Consider the following 18,478-nt stretch of genomic DNA (forward strand, 5'->3'; position numbering starts at 1 on the left):
AGATTGGGGCTGCGGCATGTAGTTGTCACAGCTCTGATCCAGCACAGAAAGGGATGGCTGCAGACAGCCCCTTAGGGACAGTCTGCTCAGCCTCTCACTTTCTCACTGTATCCACTGATTTTTTTTATCCATAGATTCAACCATCCATGATTTGAAAATATTTAAAAATATATAAATTCCATTAAGCAATCCTTGTGTTAACCAAATTGCTATGTTACCAAGATGGCATCCACAAGTAATATATAATAGAGGAATTTTAACAGCTCAAATTAATAGCAGCAAGAGGGCTAGGGTAATATTGGCGGGGACACAAGCCTTTGCATATAGGTTTCAAGAATCTAGAACTCCAGAGGGTTAAGTACAACTCAGTTTTATTAACAGCATAGGGGAAAATCACCATGCACGTGATAGCATTTACACACACATATGTATATGAACTAAGATATATAAAAGGTGGTATTGGAGATCACATTAAAGAATTGCAATGCTTGCCAGTTCTGGAATCTAGGCTCCAATCTGGGAGAATGCTGGGAGTTGAATGTGACTCAGTCTGCTTATTGTGTAGCACAGACAGCAGTACTGAGGGGCCAAGTTTGACTCTGACAGAGTTTCTGCATTATTACAAACTGGACCAAATTGCTATTGTATATGTATTTATATCCAGAAATGGGTCCTAAAGGCAGTATTTCAGGAGCTGAAAGACTTAAGCAGCATTCTTAGGGGAGAAGAATGAGTTGTGATGTGCCACAATGACAGGACAATTGACATGAATGTTCCCAGACAGAAAGACTTTCCCAATCTCCCAGTCCACCTCACTACTAACCTTCCCATAGTCAAGCAATTATGCTGCCTCCAATCTTGAGATATCCAATCATAACTAAGTGCCATGGGCTTCTCCCATGCTGAGCCATCCATATCAATGTGGTATAGCTGCTTTCCTGTGCTTAGGCTACTTGTCTAACACCTTTTTGATATAGAATCAGTATCAAAGGTCACAGAGGGGTGACTGATTGCTGAATCTTGGGCTATACTTGATTAAGCCATTTTATATAAGGAACACCATTTTACTATGCCATTATATTTAATAGGCCTTGAGCATCCAGAGATGCTGGTATCCATGGTAGTGTTGGTGGTCTTGGAACCAAACCTCAGCAGATACCAAGAGCCCACTGTATACTACCGAAATCAATTTTTTGATGAAAGTGCCATTCAAAAAAATTGTGAAAGTAACTGAGTAAAAGTTGGTATTTCGCATAATGTCCTGGATCTAGTATTGTTGGAAAATCGGTGGCTGTCATCACAGATAAAGGAGAGAGAGAGAGAGAGAGAGAGAGAGAGAGAGAGAGAGAGAGAGAGAGAGATAGGTAGAAAAGAAAGAAAATGTTGGCAAGTATGCAGAGTGAAAGTGAAACTTTGTTGAACCCCCATCCCAGAAACAGAGATAGAAAAAGTTGTCTGTGAAATTATCGCTTAGCTCTATTTGTGCTTCTGTAAAAGTATTGATTGCATGAACAGGCACTTACCAGTTTAGGCTCTACCTATAAACACTCACCAGATAAAGTCTTGCAGAAATGAATTTTACTTCTGAGTAGACATACTGTAAGCATCTGGACATCCCCTCATACATTTATTAATTCAGATGTAGTTTGATATGACATTAGGTGCCAGCATGAGTGGACATGGTTGTGATAGCATACATAGCACCAGAATAAGTAGTGTGCATGACACTTAGACCCAGCCATGTGGAAAGGTGTGAGGATGTGGAAAGGTTTGGGATGGAGGAGCTGCTGGATGGAGGAGCCCCACTCTGCATTTCTGATGGAAACTGAAAGCCAAAATATGAGTGCATCCAGATCAAACAAGACCTGAATCTCATTTTCATCTCTTGTGTATTCATAAACACCCTTCTTGCTCTCTCATTCCTGGGGACTCCAGATCTTGTATAGGTTTTGTAAAATCCATGAAACATTATTGATCAAAATCAACCCCGCTCATCTTCCAAATATTAAAACAAAATTTCCACTAAGCATTTAGTTCCCACAGAACCTCTATGAATTGGAGTTGGCTTTTAATGTCTTAAATAGCACCCCAAAACTTAATCTTTTTTCTGCCATTTGACACCCCCCCCCACTTTCACAGTGACTGTTGCCTTCAGGCTTCAGTCTGAGTTGCCATTCCTTGGTCTGTTGCTTGCTTACTTAAGTCTCATGTAAGTTTATCACATGGGGCTTGGGGAACAGTACAGAATTTTCAAGAACTGTTCAGAATAGTTTGTGAAAATCGGCTGATGTGGGACGGATGGGGAATGGATTGGGTACTCCCGGCGGCATTGGCAGCATTCTCTTGTGATATGTGTTTCCCCCCGTTCTGCCCCATTTTCATTCCCTTCCATTCCACCTCGTTCCTTTTCCCCAAGCTCCATGCACTAAGTTTAAGATGCTCGTGCTTTTCTGCCTTCCATGAACCATATCTTCAGGACTGGTAGATTTATGCCCTTATGCAACCCTAAAACCCCACTCTCCCTTTTCATTTTCCTAGATTTGGTTAGCTCTGTATATTGCATGGGAGAGTGAATTTACTCTAGTATGTGTATTCTTTTACATTTCTTGTAATAAAAATTCATGTAGTTCTCCATCTCTGGAGCCTCTATCAGTTATTACTGGTATGGCCGGTGCTCTGTTCCTGCATGTGTTACCCCCTCTCACAAGTCAAGCTAAACACTCCCCAAATTAAAGATGGTTTGCAACTGTCAGTGCAGGCTCTACAAGCCCCAGACACATAGGCTAACAATACACAGGCTCTTGTTTACACATACTTGTCAAAATGTTTGTAATGGCATCCAACATGCCAATGCTTTACTGGGTTTGGTGGAAGCTGCCTATATGGAGATTTTGAGTCAGAACAATGTACCTCTACAGGAGTCTGCAAGCCTGCTTGTAGCACTATAGACTTTTAACAGTATTTCTCCCCTGTGTTCCTGTCTGAGGATAAGCAGAAAGCACATTTAAGAGATGACTGAATGGGGACTGCTATGATGTGTGATTTGGCTCCAGGCAACTAGAATTTAAGAGAAGAAATGGTGCTGTCATTTTAGGGAATTGCTTAAGATAGGGCCTAACATTAAAGACAAGTACCAATGTAAACTCTTTGATAAATTATGGTGAAGTGTGTTTGTCTTCTTATTTTCATCAACAAAGGTGACAGTAGCAAAGATCAAAGTTTAGTTTTATAACAGAGGCACGAATTGTTTTATAACAGTACCACATGACTAACTCAGGGAGTCTTTTAAAAATCACTTTATTGTTTTATTGCTTAGTATCAAAAGAAATGAGACATTGATTAAAGGCCATTGTGAATTGAAATTAATATCCATCTTGATCCTAAGAGGCAGGACTGAAGGATAAACTAAATTAACAGAAGCAACTGAAATAGGACAGAATCACAGTATGTTGCATTCAAGTAAACAGTAGCACGGATGGATGGATGGATGCTTTTATCTAGTCTTTGAAGAACAAAAAATGCTAACCATAGCACTGTTTTCATTTCCCAAAAGACATTTCAGGATCCCTCATCTTAAATCATTGTATTACCAATATAGCAATGGCATAATGCATGCTGGGCTGATGTTGCTGTTCTTCTGCTTTGTCGTAATGAATCTGATTTTCTATGCCATGTTGCTTGGCTATCCCTTGCAAAATGAACTAAACTGCAAAAATATTTCTAAAACCTGTTTTCTACTAAAAAAGGTATACAACAAAAACTTCTAAGATATGAAACTTATTTTTCTTTCTTTCAGGTGTAGCTTTATTTATATGTCCAAGAGTTAGTAAAGGAATGGAACGGTGGTTTGCATTATCCAATGTCACCTCATATAGTAACTAAAGAGAAGCAAAGTTCTTCAGGCTAATCAAACCAGACCTGTCACCCTACAAACAGTCCCTGTTGGTTCTGGTCAGGCAGGTAGGCAGACAGCCAGCATTTTCTGTGTCTGCAAAAGTAGCTGCAGGTTTAAAAGCTAAAGAAGTGAATATGTGGTAGACAGAACAGCCCTTTGCTAATAGAAATTATGGGCTTGAAACTTCCCAACTGCACCATTTCTGGTAGCAAAAGCACACTGGGATTCAGCCACAGATTGGAGTGCAAGGCAAGAGGTGAAGACAGAGGAGGGACTAGGGTACGGCCATGTGCTATCTTTCTCCTCCTGATTATTTATCTACTTAATACAACAAAACTGCTTTTGGCTTGGGGGCATGCCAAAGAATTGCAGTGTGTTAGGGGTCCCACTTTATTTTCTCCTGAGCTGTTACATGTAGGAGACTGATTCTGTCAATCTGCAGAAAAGGGGCATTGTTGATTTATTTAATTTATGTCCTGCTTTTCTCTTGAGATGGGACCCAAGACTTGCAAACAAATATAACTTTATTCCACTCATTTCCACTCATTTTGTCCTATTACATAAAAGAAACAGTTGGACAATTAAAGAGATAGGATCTTAAACCTTCTTAAAATAGAGAGCATCTGGCAATCGGTGAATTGCTTGTTGCTGTTTCTGTCCCTACAATGGAGTGCTCCTAATAAGCATTTATAGCAGAATATATGGGTCTCCAGTTATTGTTGGACTGCAAGTTCCACCAGTGTGTAAAACCATATCCACTGGTGGGAACTGATGGGAGATGTAGTTCAACACCTGGAAGGCCTCACATTCCATATTGTCCTCACTGTCCTCCTGATGGAGAAAATGAAACAAGAACTGTCACTTAAGCCTAACTGGATCTTGGAGTGTCTATTATCTTGGGTTTCAAATAGACTATCACAGTGGGGATGACATTCTTGTGTTACAGCTGCAGTTTCTACCAGTAGCAATTAACATAACCCAGGGAGGCTTCAGACTACTGAAGGCAATAGTCTTTAGCGTGCTTAGCTGTGTGGCTGGTTTTTCCACAAATAACTAAACCTGCCAAACATTTGAATGTCGTTGCATTCATTCATAAACATGCTAGCTCAATATGTTTTGCTTCCAGTCAATGTTTTTCATCAGTAGGATGCCCCACCCCACCCCACCCAACCCCAGTATGAAAAAGAACTGGGTTGTCATATAAACAGGACCATGCTACACATACACACACATATAAAATATGCTCAAACAATATCAGAAAAATAGAAAATTTTTTTAGCATGTCTGCAATCCAGCTCCTTGCTTCTGGTAGTTTTCTTCTTTTGGTAGGGATCAGGCAGTGACTTCCAACTGCACCTGTACTAGAGAAACAGTGCTTGTTCATCAGCTGTTTTAACAGCATTTACATCCAATATGTGCTAAAATCTTTGCTTGTGTACAAGGAATCCAAAGGACGTACAAGCTCGCCATGGTAACATATATCAAACATCACAGAGAAATTAGTCCAGGGGCTGTAGTATTTTTCTCAAAGTGATCTCAGTACAGTTCACCCAAACTGCTTTGTCACAAAACTTTAAAAATCAGAACCAAACATTATGCTGATTCGCTAATACTGTTGACAACATTTTAAAGACCAGACTCACACTATATATTTCAAGCATCAAGCAGCAGAAGTACAAGGAAAAGGTCGGAATCCTTGCCTTTTCAATCACACTTCAAATGAGAAAGAAGTCCCAAACAGTTTTCTTAAGACATGTGAAAATGATACAAATTTCCGGATTAGCTGTTTGTTTTTGTCAGGATAACAGTTAGCAGCCTGACTCAGAAAAATCATCCAGTTTAATGTTCTGCCTGTCTTGTAAAAACAAAAGGAATCCATCCCTCCCCTAAGAATCATACTACCCTTGCTTAGTTCTTTTCCAGTGAGAGCAAGGTGTTGTAGATCACTCATCTTCTGTTGTCTGTGAGGAGGGTAAATGTCTGATATCACTGATCCTTGTGGTTGTGTCAGGATTTTCCAAGTCACTGGAGAGACAGCTTGTTTGGGTTGACACAGTGCAAGATGAGGCAGACAGGCCTTATTTCAGCAAAGCATCACTACTGCAGTGATTGCACAGGTGAAAATCAGATGTTCTCTAAGACGTCGATGGGAACAAATCCCTTTTTCTTCCCACTGCATACTTTGATAAAGCCATCATGTTCCTCTTCTGAAGTCATACAGATCTAAACAAAAGAAGAGAAAGGGAAAAAGGTTCATATGGGACATTAATAACCATTACATGGAAAAAGGCTCCTGGTTGGAAACAGGCAAAGTTGCAACAGGCCAACTGACCTCATAGCCTTTGATATCTAACCATGGAATAATTAGACCAGACACAGAAATTTGGGTTAAATAAGGGTCACTTTATTTGACCTAGAACCTATTTAAGTTGAAATTGAGCCTGTAAAGGAGCAAGAAGATGAAGCAACCTGATGTGAGAGCAGTTCCTCAGCCTTCCCTTGGTTGAAACATATGAGCCCCCGAGGGCTCTCCGGCTGAACATTTACTGGAAGGTAAACTCAAGACCAAGGACTTTATGGAACTTGATGGAGAGTAAATCCCCAGATCAGCCTCAAGGGTAGGTTCCTTCTCCATTCCCAGGACCCAAAGATGGAGTTTCAGAGCCCTACCCTTCACCAAAGGGGTGCCAAAATGTACATCAAATTCTTAAATTCTCCTCCTTCTACCTGCCAGAGACAGCCTATTTACAGACAGCATCCTGAGCCAATTGTCAAGATCCCTCATATGAGGTAAACAAAAAACTGTAAAGGGGAGAAAACTGCTACCTGGCCCCAAAGCAACCTGTAAAGTTCACACCACACTGTGATGATCAAAAATGGCATGTGAGGGGGTAGCCAAGCCTGTGGCTCTGCCCCATGACATGCAGCATCCTGGCATTACACATCAAACACAACTCTCTGCCGTCTAGGCACAGAGGCCATCAAAAGAATACCCTCCACCACAGTTGCTGCACAGGTCCAGGTATGTATTGCTTTTATAGCATTGCAGTGTATCTCTTTGTGCTATGAAGATGGACAGTATGGGCTATAATCTTGCATTGGGAGACATAGCTACAAAAGAGAAAAGATGAGTCAGGGACTGGATGGGAAACCTAGGGGCAAAACAGACCAGCTAGAACAGTGGTTCCCAACCTGTGGGTCGGGACCCCTTTGGGGGTCGAATGACCCTTTCATGGGGGTCGCCTAAGACCATTGGAAAGCAACTATTTAATTACAGTTATGAAGTAGCAATGAAAATAATTTCATGGGTTTGGGTCACCACAACATGAGGAACTGCATTAAGGGGTCACGGCATTAGGAAGGTTGGGAACCACTGAGCTAGAAACATCAGCATTGAGGTGGAATGGGGGCGTGGTGACTGCACAATGCATGCTCCGATGCACAGCAGGTGGCACCATGGCACTCCTTTCAGGTGATGCATGTCAAAAGGTGCACCAGAAAGTGCCACGGTGGTGACAAAGGCACCTTTTTGCCAGCTCTAAAAGGAATGGCATTTTGCCATTTCTTTTAGAGTTGACAAAGTGCCAGATCGAGCCCAGGGCATGCAGTTGCCACAGCCCTGATCTGGTGTTGAAAGGGATGGCAGGACACCACAATATCAGGGTGGCCTGTTTTGCCCCTTAGTTACAGTCTACCATCCAGTCCCCGACTCATCTTTTCTCAGCTGCAGCCCCCCAAACCTGGCAATTTCATGGTCAATGAAGAGTAGAGAGAGCAGCTGTTTTCATGCAGATGCACAGTGGCAGCAACAGGTATCTGCAAGGACCTCTGGAGGTCTCTGCAGGTGATGTCACTGCTCTGCATCCAGCTACAGGAAAATAGCAGGATGCTTGTCTGCTGCTCCCTTGCTCTCAGTTGACCAGGAAATGGCCAAGTTTAGAGGATTGAGAAAAGATGAAGTTGTGGAGGTGATCACTGCAATAGCTAAAACAGTGAATTGTGATAGTGTAAATCCAATTTACAATGTTGTACTCCATCAAGAGGATGCCAGGAGGACAACAGGAGTACTTATAGGGCAATTCTATGGTGAGAATTGTACTATTGTCTAAGCCAGTGATTCTCAACAGTAAACTGTTGGGCAGAAGATTAAGAGAAATGACTATAAGTTATAGAAGAATAAAACTATGGCAGCAAAGCCTAATTAAAGGTGGATAATATTCTGGTACACTGTACATAGAAGAGTTATATAAAAGAGATGAGAAAATGCATGAAACATAGAATGAAGAGCCATATGAAGATGAACCACATTTTTTTAAAAAAAAGTGAAGATGTAATAAGAAAAGTAGGGAGGGAATCACTAGGAACAGATGATATCCCAGTTGACGTGTACAATGCAGACAGACAGAAGCAACTCTAGTGTTAACTAAAATATGCCAACAAATATGGAAAACAACAGACCAATGGACTGGAAATGATCAATATATTTCCCAATTCACAAGAAAGAAAATACAAAAGAATGCAGCAATTATAGGACCTTTAATTTCACACACAAGGTAAATTATGTTTAAAATTCTGCAACACAAAATCCAACCATACATAGAGAGGGAAATCCCAGAGGAACAAGTGGGATTCAGGAAAGGAAAAGGAACAAGGGACCACATTGCAAACATACAGTACAATGGCTAATGGAACACACCAGATAATTCCAGGAAAAAAATCAGCATGTGTTTTATTGTCTACAGCAAAACATTTGACTATATAGCTCACAAAAAGCTATGGAACACACTGTTACCACTACCACTAGACAATTTGAGAAAACTGTACCAAGGACAAGAGGCCACTGTCAGAACTGAATTTGGAGAAACAGAGTGGTTCTCAACAGGCAAAGGGGGTCAGGCAAGGCTGCATTCTATCACCCTACTTGTTCAATTTACACTTCTCCCTCACATTTGCTTGGGTTAGGAGGACAGGACCCCAATGAAAGTGAAAAAACAACAACACGCAAATAAGCAGTACCTTTTTAACCTGAGAGAACACCTCTCTAGGAAATTCTAGGTCCTCCAGTCGTACTCTGCGGTCAACATCTGCCTTAGTTTGACCATAGAAACATGTTGCAAGACCTACAAATGCCTAGAAAAGTGTTTTCTCTAGGAATCTTTAGGTCCTCCAGTGCAACTCTATGGTGAACTTCCAGCAGAATTTTTGCTGGAGGACCTAGAGATTCCGAGGGAGAAAGCATATTAATCAAATCTGCAAAAGTCAAAGCTGCAAATGTGGAGGGATGAGTGTATATGCTGAATACATCATAAGAAAAGAGGAGTCAGAACCAGAAGAAGGAGAAGTGAAGATAGGAGGTAGGGACGCCAACAACCTAAGGTAAGTGGATGATATCATAATAATGGTGGAAGACATCACAGACTTGCAACAGTTACTAAAGAAGGTCAAACATGAAAGTGCAAAGGCAGGAATAATACTGAACATAAAGGAAACAAAAATGACCACAGAAGAGATACATAACTTCAATTTAGACAATGAGGAAATCAACATAGTTAAAGAATTCCCATACTTAGGATCAATTATTGACCGAAATGGTGAATGCAGTCAAGAAATAAGAAGATAAGGAATGGGAAGTGCAGGTATGAAAGAACGAGAAAAGCTCATGAAGAGTAAAGGTATACAACTGAGCACAAAAGTTAGAATCGTCCAAGCCACCGTATTCTCCATCACCATGTATGAACGTGAGTTGGACAGTAAAGGAAGTAGATAGAAGGAAAATAACTCATCTGAGATGTAGTGCTGGAGAAGAGTGCTTAGGACAGCCAAAAAGAAAAAAGATGGGTCTTGGAACAGATCAAGCTAGAGATCTCCTTAGAAGCCAAGATGTTTAAACTGAAGCTGATGCACTTTGGCCATAAGGTAGGTAGAGAAATGGAAGATAGGGGCTCTTGGAGGTGTCTCATCCACGGGGTTGCCATGAGTCGAAGTTGACTTGAAGGCAGATAACAACAACAGTACTCTGGAGCAACTGAAAAAAAAAAATAGGGCTTCTCGGTGTACTTGAGTAGCCTATGCTAGGAGTGATTCCACAGAAATTAAATGAACAAACAAATAAATGATAGCACAAAAATCATGGGGACTCATTTTCAGATCTACAAATGAGATTAACAGTCTAACCCCATTCCTTTTAACACATTACTGAAGTAATGTGGAAAACAGAACATAAACTTTGGGGGATTCAAAAAGTTGCTGGAGAAAAAGCTGCAAACTGCCTCCCCCTCCCCATGTTGGTTAGGTGGTACTGGTAGGAGATGGCTTGTCATACTTGTTGGAGAACATCAGTTTGAGGGAAAGTGAATTCTTTTCTGTGTTCTACCAATGGTATGTTTAGCTCAGGCTGAGAACCACATATCTAGGAAATAATATTGCCCCACTGCTGAGGGGAAAGTAAGGGAAAACTGAGATTATGGCACACTTTAGCTAACTCTCTAATTGTACAAATATATACTTTCCTTAATCTAAGGGTGATGTAAGTGTGAGAATAACTAAGACCTGTTCTTTCATAATTTTTGTAATGCAAAGCTTTTTGAAAGACAGTGAGTGAGTGAGAGCAAGAAAGAGAGAGAGAGAATTATATTTAGGCCTTTACATTTGGGTTCAGTCTTGCACTATTAGCTTTACAGATGAAAATGCAATGTGCATGAAGGACAAAGAATTGACAGAAAGCTGCTATCTGCTGTTTGCAGCTGGCTATCTCAAACTGCAATCCACGGAATAATAGCAGCAAACACTCAGGGTGGTAGATTCATGCAAAAGAAAAAAATATCAAATTTTCTGGAGATGAAAAGGTCAATAGAAAACATACCCTTTTCAATGGTTCATCATCACAGAAATTCACAAGAAACACTCGTTATAGTTCAAGAATTCAGAAATTTTCTGTGGGACCATACAGTTCCTAAAACTATTTCTAAACTGGCCTGTTGATCTTGACAGACAGGAAACATGATCTAATATTAAGCATCCTTTTTCTGTTTTCCGCTTCTTTTGCCTAAAAATAAACTGTTGTGGTCCTGCATGTTTCGTGAATGTCCTTTCCTCAGAACTTCTGTCAATTGTGCAGTATGTCTGTACATTTTGTGATCCACCAAGCCAAATGCCATCCATCAACTATGCTTAATTGTAGCCCAGCTTGGGGTTGCAAAGGAATGGCAGGTCAGAATTAAGCACTTGTCAGGCCAGAATACATAGCTGCTAGAACTGCAATTAGTTATAAATGGATGCACAGAGACATCCCATCAATAAAAGAAGGCCTGAGAAAGGTCTGGGGACTGATATTCATGCTGAAACTCACAAATGTCATTAGCTATAGAGAGGGTATGTAGGGAAACCATCATTTTATTGGAAAACGATCTGGGTTTTTTTTGACAGGAGGTTAGGCTATAAATTACAGGAGAAAGTGCAACCCTATAAATTGCTGAGAACACTGTAAGGAGGAAATATTATAAAAAGTTGTAGGAGGATATTGATAATTAACAACTGACTATAGTAGTATCAAGAGTCAGCATGGTGTAGTGGTTTGAGTGTTGGACTACAGGGTTCAATTCCCTGCTTGGCCATGAAACTCAATGAGTGACCTTGGGCAAGTTACACTCTCTCAGCCTCATGGGAAGGCAATGACAAACCTCTAAACAAGTTCTGCCAAGAAAACCCCATGATAGGTTTACCTTAGGGTTGGCATAAATTGGAAATGACTGGGAGGCACACAATAACAAGAAGAAGAAAAGAAGAAGTAATAGTATCACGAATGATGGCACAAAATCTGACAAAAAATAATGGCTGAGATCCTACATAACAGTTATGTTTCATAATTTTATGAATGCATGAGCCAGTGCAGTGCAGTGGTATGAGTGTTGAACTAGGATTTCAAGAGAACAGGGTTTGCGTCCTCTTTTAGCCTTGCAAACCTGCAGGGTAAACCTGAGCAAGTCACACTCTCTCACTTGCCAAGAAAACCATGCAACAGGTTTCCTCTAGGGTCACCATAAATCAGAAACAATTTGAAGGTGCAACAATTGCTACTCTTCAGAAATGCAACAAAATCCTATCACTGAACTATGAAGATGGGCAGCTGGGCACCAATAACAGTGCGCTGATGCACACTGGGCACTTCTGATATAGATCAGATGCTCCCATTATACACTGACACTTCCTAGATGGTATCTGGATGCACACTGGGGATCACTCCAGGGTGAATTGTCCATTATGCATCAGGCCATGATGTATCAGTCACTCCACTGACTATCAGTGTGCAACAGATGCCTTTACATTGTAATGTCACAGCAATACAGACAGGTGAATACAGACATTGTGAAATTACTTAATTCAGTTTTGTGCACAAGTAAGAGCATTAATAAAGACATAAATCTCAAGCTGAATGCCAGCCCATATTATTTATAATAATATTAATAATTATTTGAATAATTTTAACAATTATTTGAAGAAACTAGGAATAGTCCACAAATTATTTTGCAGTTTTCGGTATGCCAAAAAGGATATCTTACGTTGTGACAGATCCCTACTGTGGAATTCCAAGAACCTAAAGAACTAGACAGCCTAAATAAAGCCCAGCTAAAATAAAATGAAATATGTAGTAAAGAAAATGACAAATACAGCAGTTCCTTCTAATTTGCGAACTTGGAGTCCGCGGTTTCGCTATTTGCAATGGCAAGGCGGGGCGAGATTAAAATGGTGCACACACCCATTATAATTAATAGGCTTTGAATATATGCGAATTTACATTTTTGTGGGGGGGTGGGTCCGGAATGGATCCCTTGCGAAAATGGAGGGACGACTGTATATACAGTATTAACTTGGTTTTGTATCTACATTCTACAATGAGGTAAATGAATAAATCAATTGCAAACAGTAGAAACAAAAGCAAAACCTCTTATTTTTGCCTGCTTGGGGTTGCGAAAATAAAAGTGTGATAGAGTATCACATTATACATGAGTGATGGGTCATCCTAAGTGGGACACGCTCTGTACAGGTCTGCCATAAGACAAAGTGAGAGAAGTTATGCAACACCATTTCTTGTCTGTATGAAAAATGTGCAGTAAGGGCAATCCAAGAGATTGCCTGCATTTAAAATATTGTGTCTCCTACTAGCACTTTATATCTCCATCATAATTTCAATTTGTGTGAATTAATGTATTTGCTTCAATTTCTTTAGTACAATCATCTTTTTTTATGAGTATATGAAAATATCATTGCTGAACATAAATCAAAATTATTCCCTAGTTTTCATTGGGATATAAATAAACCAGTAAATGTTTTAGTATTTCTTCTGCATTACTCATTAAAAAGAGGACAAGAAATGTAAAATTGTAAACTGTGCATCCACTAGATAAATTCAAATAATAGGGTTTTATAAGTTTTATACAAATAAATGCTCACATTATTTTTTATTAAAATACTTCAGATCATCTTCTTGATATTTTTCACATCTACAAGAGGATTACCTGTCATTTCTTTTCTGAGGTATCGTAACTGGTTGATTTCAGACCATTAAGATAAGTTTTTAAAGTTGGATCAGAAGATGGATCATAGCTATATCTGCCATGCAGGATCTCAGCCTAATATTTTTAATATGATTGTTTATTTAATGTTTTATAATTTTTGTATGATCCATTGTTTCAACTGTGTTTTGTTTTCACTTATAATGTGAGCTGCCTAGGATCCATATTAGGAGAATGTTGAGCTATAAATAAATAAATAATCTGCTTTAGGAAGATTTTTTCTAAACTAATCAGGTTTTCTTTGCATCTAACCATAAAGAATCACAGAATAATATTTCCTGGCCAGTTTTCCTCTCTTCCCATATCCTCTTGGCCTGTGAGGGAGAGAATAGGCTGGCTCAGCTCCATCAAGGCCACCCTGAACTTAGAGCGCCCTCCCTCCATAACTGTCATCTTCTGGCCTGTGAGGGAGAGACTAGGCTGGCTCAGCTCCATCAGGGCCACCCTGAAGATAGAGCGCCCTCCCTCCATAACTGTCATCTTTTGGCATGTGAGGGAGAGAATAGGCTGGCTCAGCTCCATCAGGGTAAGCCTGGAAGAAGAGACTCCTCCCTCCATAACTGTCATCTTCTGGCCTTTGAGGGAGTTGACCAGGCAGGCCCAGCTCCATCAGGGCTAGCCTGAAGAAGAAGAAGAGCCCTCCCTCCAGTCCATCTGCCTTGGTCTAGGCCTCAGAGGGTGAGAAGAATGCTGGACCTGACCCCCTCCCCCCCTCACCATTCCCTTCTCCTTTTGTGTCGTGTCTTTTAGATTGTAAGCCTGAGGGCAGGGAACTGTCTGTTATCCCCTCTGTTGTAAACTGCTTGGATTCCCAGTGATTGGGTGGTATATAAAGAAATCCTATTATTATTATTATTATTATTATTATTATTATTATTATTATTTGTTCAGCACTACATCATTGAGATTTCATCATGAATCAGCCCTCTATTTGTTGCTGCACTGTTTGTGTATACTCAACAGTCATGTTATTTGTGACACCATTTTCAAGAGCTTTTTGTACACTTGCTCCTACATCTCTCTTTAAAGCTGACATGCTTAACATGCTGTTTTTCCATCTCTCAGTCCCAAACTTTGTTATAAAGGTTTAAATCAACTTGATAGTTGAAGGGTACAAACACATATAAACACAAAATTGCCTCACTGTCTGGGCAAAGCAACCTAGCATGCATAAGGGCACTAAAAATATCTTTGCTTGTCTGAATAATGTTATGTGTTGCTGCTGTTGATATAACACTATGCATAAAAACTTCCTCATTTCCTGCAATGAGCACTTTATGGTTTGTATATTCACATCTTGCTGTGCATACATAACTTCTATTAATGTACCTAAGAGACTGTAAGAATTAGCAGGACATATTCTAGCACATTTTAAAACACCAAGGAAGAAGCTAGTTCCTGCTTAACAAATTAAACCTTCATTTGGATGTTTCCATTCAACAGATGATTGACTGCTGATGTGTGTGTGTATGTGTGTACATAGTTTATATCAAAGAAATAGAACATAGGTTCATACTGTGAATGTGTTGACCTATCTGGGAAATAAAGAGACTTGGAGATAAAGAATTATCTTTATTTCTTGAAATCTGCAACATGGAGAGAGCAACCTGGTGTGGGAGCAGCCGGGGCAGGTGATTCTTCACCAGACCACCTTCCCAGCTTCCCTTGGGTGAAACACCTGAGCTCCGAGGATAACCCAAAAATTGGATTGCTCCCCCTGGTCCGCATCTGGGATACCAACCTAGGATTTTCTCACTGAACTCTCATGACTTAAGCACGGGTTTATATCTCAGGCCAGCCTCAAGGCAAGTCTCTTTCCTTACCTCTTTAGCTGCAAGACCTAAAAAGGCAGTTTCAGAAACCAAATCTTCACAGCAAGAGGGTGCCATAGGTGTCACCAAATCTCATACCCCCCCCCCCTTAAAACCATCCATTTGTTGTATCCATTTCTGATTGCTGTAGACATGGGAGGGTGGGTCAACAAAAATGGCAAAGAGGGAGAAGGGAGGAACCACCTGCCTTAAATAGCCATGACTCTGCCTCTCCCATTTTCCATCATAGCGCAGGTGCGCAGGTGCACTGTGATGACTTAAACTCCTGGCCAGCCCAGGGGCCAGCAAACACCCATCCCCTGAGGCTGGAGAGCAAATCCCTCCTCATACCTCTGGTGGGCCACAACGCACTGAAATTGCACACAATTAGCTGATTACTTCAAATGCTTGGAAGTTGCTTCGGGTTTAAATATCTGAATTTTGCTCTGGATGTGTATAGCTTTTGGTTTTTGGGTTTGGGGGTGGTGTGAGGGTAAATGAAGTAATCTGATACTCCTGAAGGTTTCCAGGAATGGAAATGTATCATTTACGTACAGGTGCTGGGGATGTAAATTTGAACGGTGTGCAGACAAGGCAGTTGGGGCTGCATGAGGCTCATGGGTTGTAGTTTTTCTGCCCCACTATACACAATACCAAGCTGGATGGACCAGTGGGGCAATGTGGTATGAGGTCATTTTCTATCTTTATTTCCTCTATCCCAACTCGATCTCACCACATGGTGATTTTTTAGCAATCAGTGAACATATGTACCCTCATTCAACTGATTGTATGAAAGGGTCTGAAGAACACATGCCTGTAGTTCCAGGCAGTTTCCTCCCCTGCTACTTCATTCTCACTTGTTTTCTCTGTAGCTATCAAATCCAATAACAACATAATCACACACATTACTTTCAATATAACATTTCCCCATTCATATATGGAGAAATAATAAATAATAAATAAAAAAATTATTTGTATACCGCCCTTCCATCGGATCAGGGCGGTTCACAGCGGTTAAAAAACAATAAAACATACACTTTAAAATCGTACATCATTACAAAAACATAAAACAAAAGGCCCCAGGTTAGCCAATCCCATTGTCAGTGCGGCGGGGGGAGGCCTATAGGACCTCATTCGGGTGTCTTTTTTACATTTGCTCAAACTCAGATACACTCTCAGAATGGATGCTCACTTTCTTAATTATCTCTTTTAATCAGCAGAGATAATGAGCAACCCTTGTCCTAGTATGGACTAGCTTTGTATGAATTCAGTGAACTGTCTAGCTACAGCCTAATTGCTGGTGGGAAATAAGCAAGCAAATACTAGGTCATATTTATAATGGCAATTATTTTGATTTCAGTCCTTAATCTAAATAAGGATGATAATATTTGATTATTTTATTCTTGAAGATGAGGATAATTACTACAGTTTTCCCTGCCATTCACATATTTCAAAGCATTTTAAGAAATTATTCTGCATGTAATTTTGTGTGGGTGAGAGAATTGTAGGTTCTTGTGCAAAAAAAAAAAAAAAAAATGTCTTTACCCCTTCAAGACAGCTCTTTTCTGTATCCCCAACAAAAATCTTGTAGAGAAAATAGCAATCCTGCACCATATGGTTATTTTTTTTGTATGTGTGCAAGACTGTTGCTTTTCCTATAAGATTTTTATTGTGCAAGATTGGTCACGTAGGCCCGGTACACATAGCTCCTTTTTTGCACCATCATAAGGGTTGTGATGCAGCCCTATGATGCTGCTACTCCTGACAGGCTTCTGCAAAGCTATGCGGCCCGCTTTGTGGATTGGGGCACGCACTTGTGACATCACTAGGGCTGTGTGGATGGGGGTGCACCCCCTGCCTCCATCCCCACGGACTTTTCCCTGCCCTCCAAGTGCCCCGTTTGGGGACACTTGGAGGGCAGAAAGGGTAAGTGGGGAGGAAGGGAGCTGAGCATGCCCCCTGCCTCCTTCCCCACGGACCTTTTCCTTCCTCCAGCTGTCTCTCCCGAGACAGTTGGAGGCTGGCAAAGGTCCCTGGGGAGGAGCCACTGGCACACGCTGGTTGCTCCGCCTCTCCTCGCCCTTTTCCTGGCTTCTAGCTCTCTTGAAGAGGCAGCTGAAGGCCGGGAGAAGGCTGCGAGGAGGAGCCAGAGGTGCGTTCCTCTGGTTTCTTCTCCCCAGCGCCCTTTTCTGTCTTCCAGCTCTCTCGGAGAGACAGCTGGAGGCCAGGAAAAGGCAGGGAGGGGCCTCTTCCACCTTCTCCCTCACCCCGTGCCCAAGGAAGTGGCGTCAAGTGCCACATCCGGCATGTATGGCATAGGTTCGCCATCACTGGCCTAGGAACACAACCTTGAACTGAATCAGTTCTTAATATGGATTGTGGACATACTTTCTGTGCGTTACAATGGATGTAACTGAATAAGAAATGGAGAAATATGCCATTAAAATGTTAATACACCAGGAAGTAGTATCAACTTTACTTACTTGGTTCTCTTTCAGTGTTATTTGTCCCTGTTCCTTGCACCCAATGAATGTTCTTATACATCTGAAAACCTTTTCATCTTGCAATCTTTGAACAAAGTTAGCAGGAAAAAACCCAACTCGATCTTCTATTTTCCCCTGCAAAGAAGACATAGAAAGGACAGGAGAGTGAATTTACTATTATTTAATTACACAGCAATATATTTTGTTTCCAATGTATTATATTATTACATTTGGAGGTTCTCCCCACTATTTTATCCTCATAAATGCCCTGGGAGATAGCTATGGCAAAAAGATAACAACTAGTTTAAGCTCACATAGTGAGCTTCGCAAAAGAGCAGTTCTGTATTTATAATATACCAATGATGGCTGGGGTCTCCCATGTTAGTGGAGCAGTGAATCTGTTTCAGGTTTTCACCTGAATTTTAAAGTTGCCAGGATTCAGGATATTGGATATACTCTTTTACATTTAGTGTTCTAATTGTGAAGCCTATGCTCTTCAATGGCATCTTATCCTGAGAGAGGAGGGGTCCTTAAGGTATAGTGATAATTTCTGTCAAGACTGTAGTGACGCTAGCTGGATAGGCCCTGTCCAAACGTCTTCAGGAGATGATGCTAGGTGCTGCTACTGACAATCCTGCCTGCTCTACAACCTGATCCCTTCCCTGTCAAAGCAGTGCATTACCTCTATAGACACGGTGGCTTTTTAAAGCCAGAGCA

The 18,478-nt window shown here is 40.9% G+C and overlaps 1 protein-coding gene across 3 annotated transcripts in view; it reads right to left on the reverse strand.

Moving 5' to 3' along the window:
* Nucleotides 1–3,308: 3,308 nt before the first annotated feature.
* STAC (SH3 and cysteine rich domain) overlaps nucleotides 3,309–18,478 on the reverse strand; it is an 88,097-nt gene continuing 72,927 nt past the window's right edge. For all 3 annotated transcript variants that reach the window (XM_089532665.1, XM_089532667.1, XM_089532666.1), the window contains exons 10-11: nucleotides 17,762–17,896; nucleotides 3,309–6,118 (exon numbers count right to left, since the gene is read on the reverse strand). In XM_089532665.1, coding sequence (XP_089388791.1) covers nucleotides 6,020–6,118; nucleotides 17,762–17,896 — 234 coding nt within the window. In that variant the 3' untranslated portion in view covers nucleotides 3,309–6,019. The remainder of the gene's footprint in view (nucleotides 6,119–17,761; nucleotides 17,897–18,478) is intronic.

The sequence above is a fragment of the Sceloporus occidentalis genome, unplaced genomic scaffold (genome assembly GCF_023333645.1).
Source record: "Sceloporus occidentalis isolate IW3139 unplaced genomic scaffold, rSceOcc1.0.p SCAF_7, whole genome shotgun sequence".
NCBI classification, from domain to species: domain Eukaryota; kingdom Metazoa; phylum Chordata; class Lepidosauria; order Squamata; family Phrynosomatidae; genus Sceloporus; species Sceloporus occidentalis.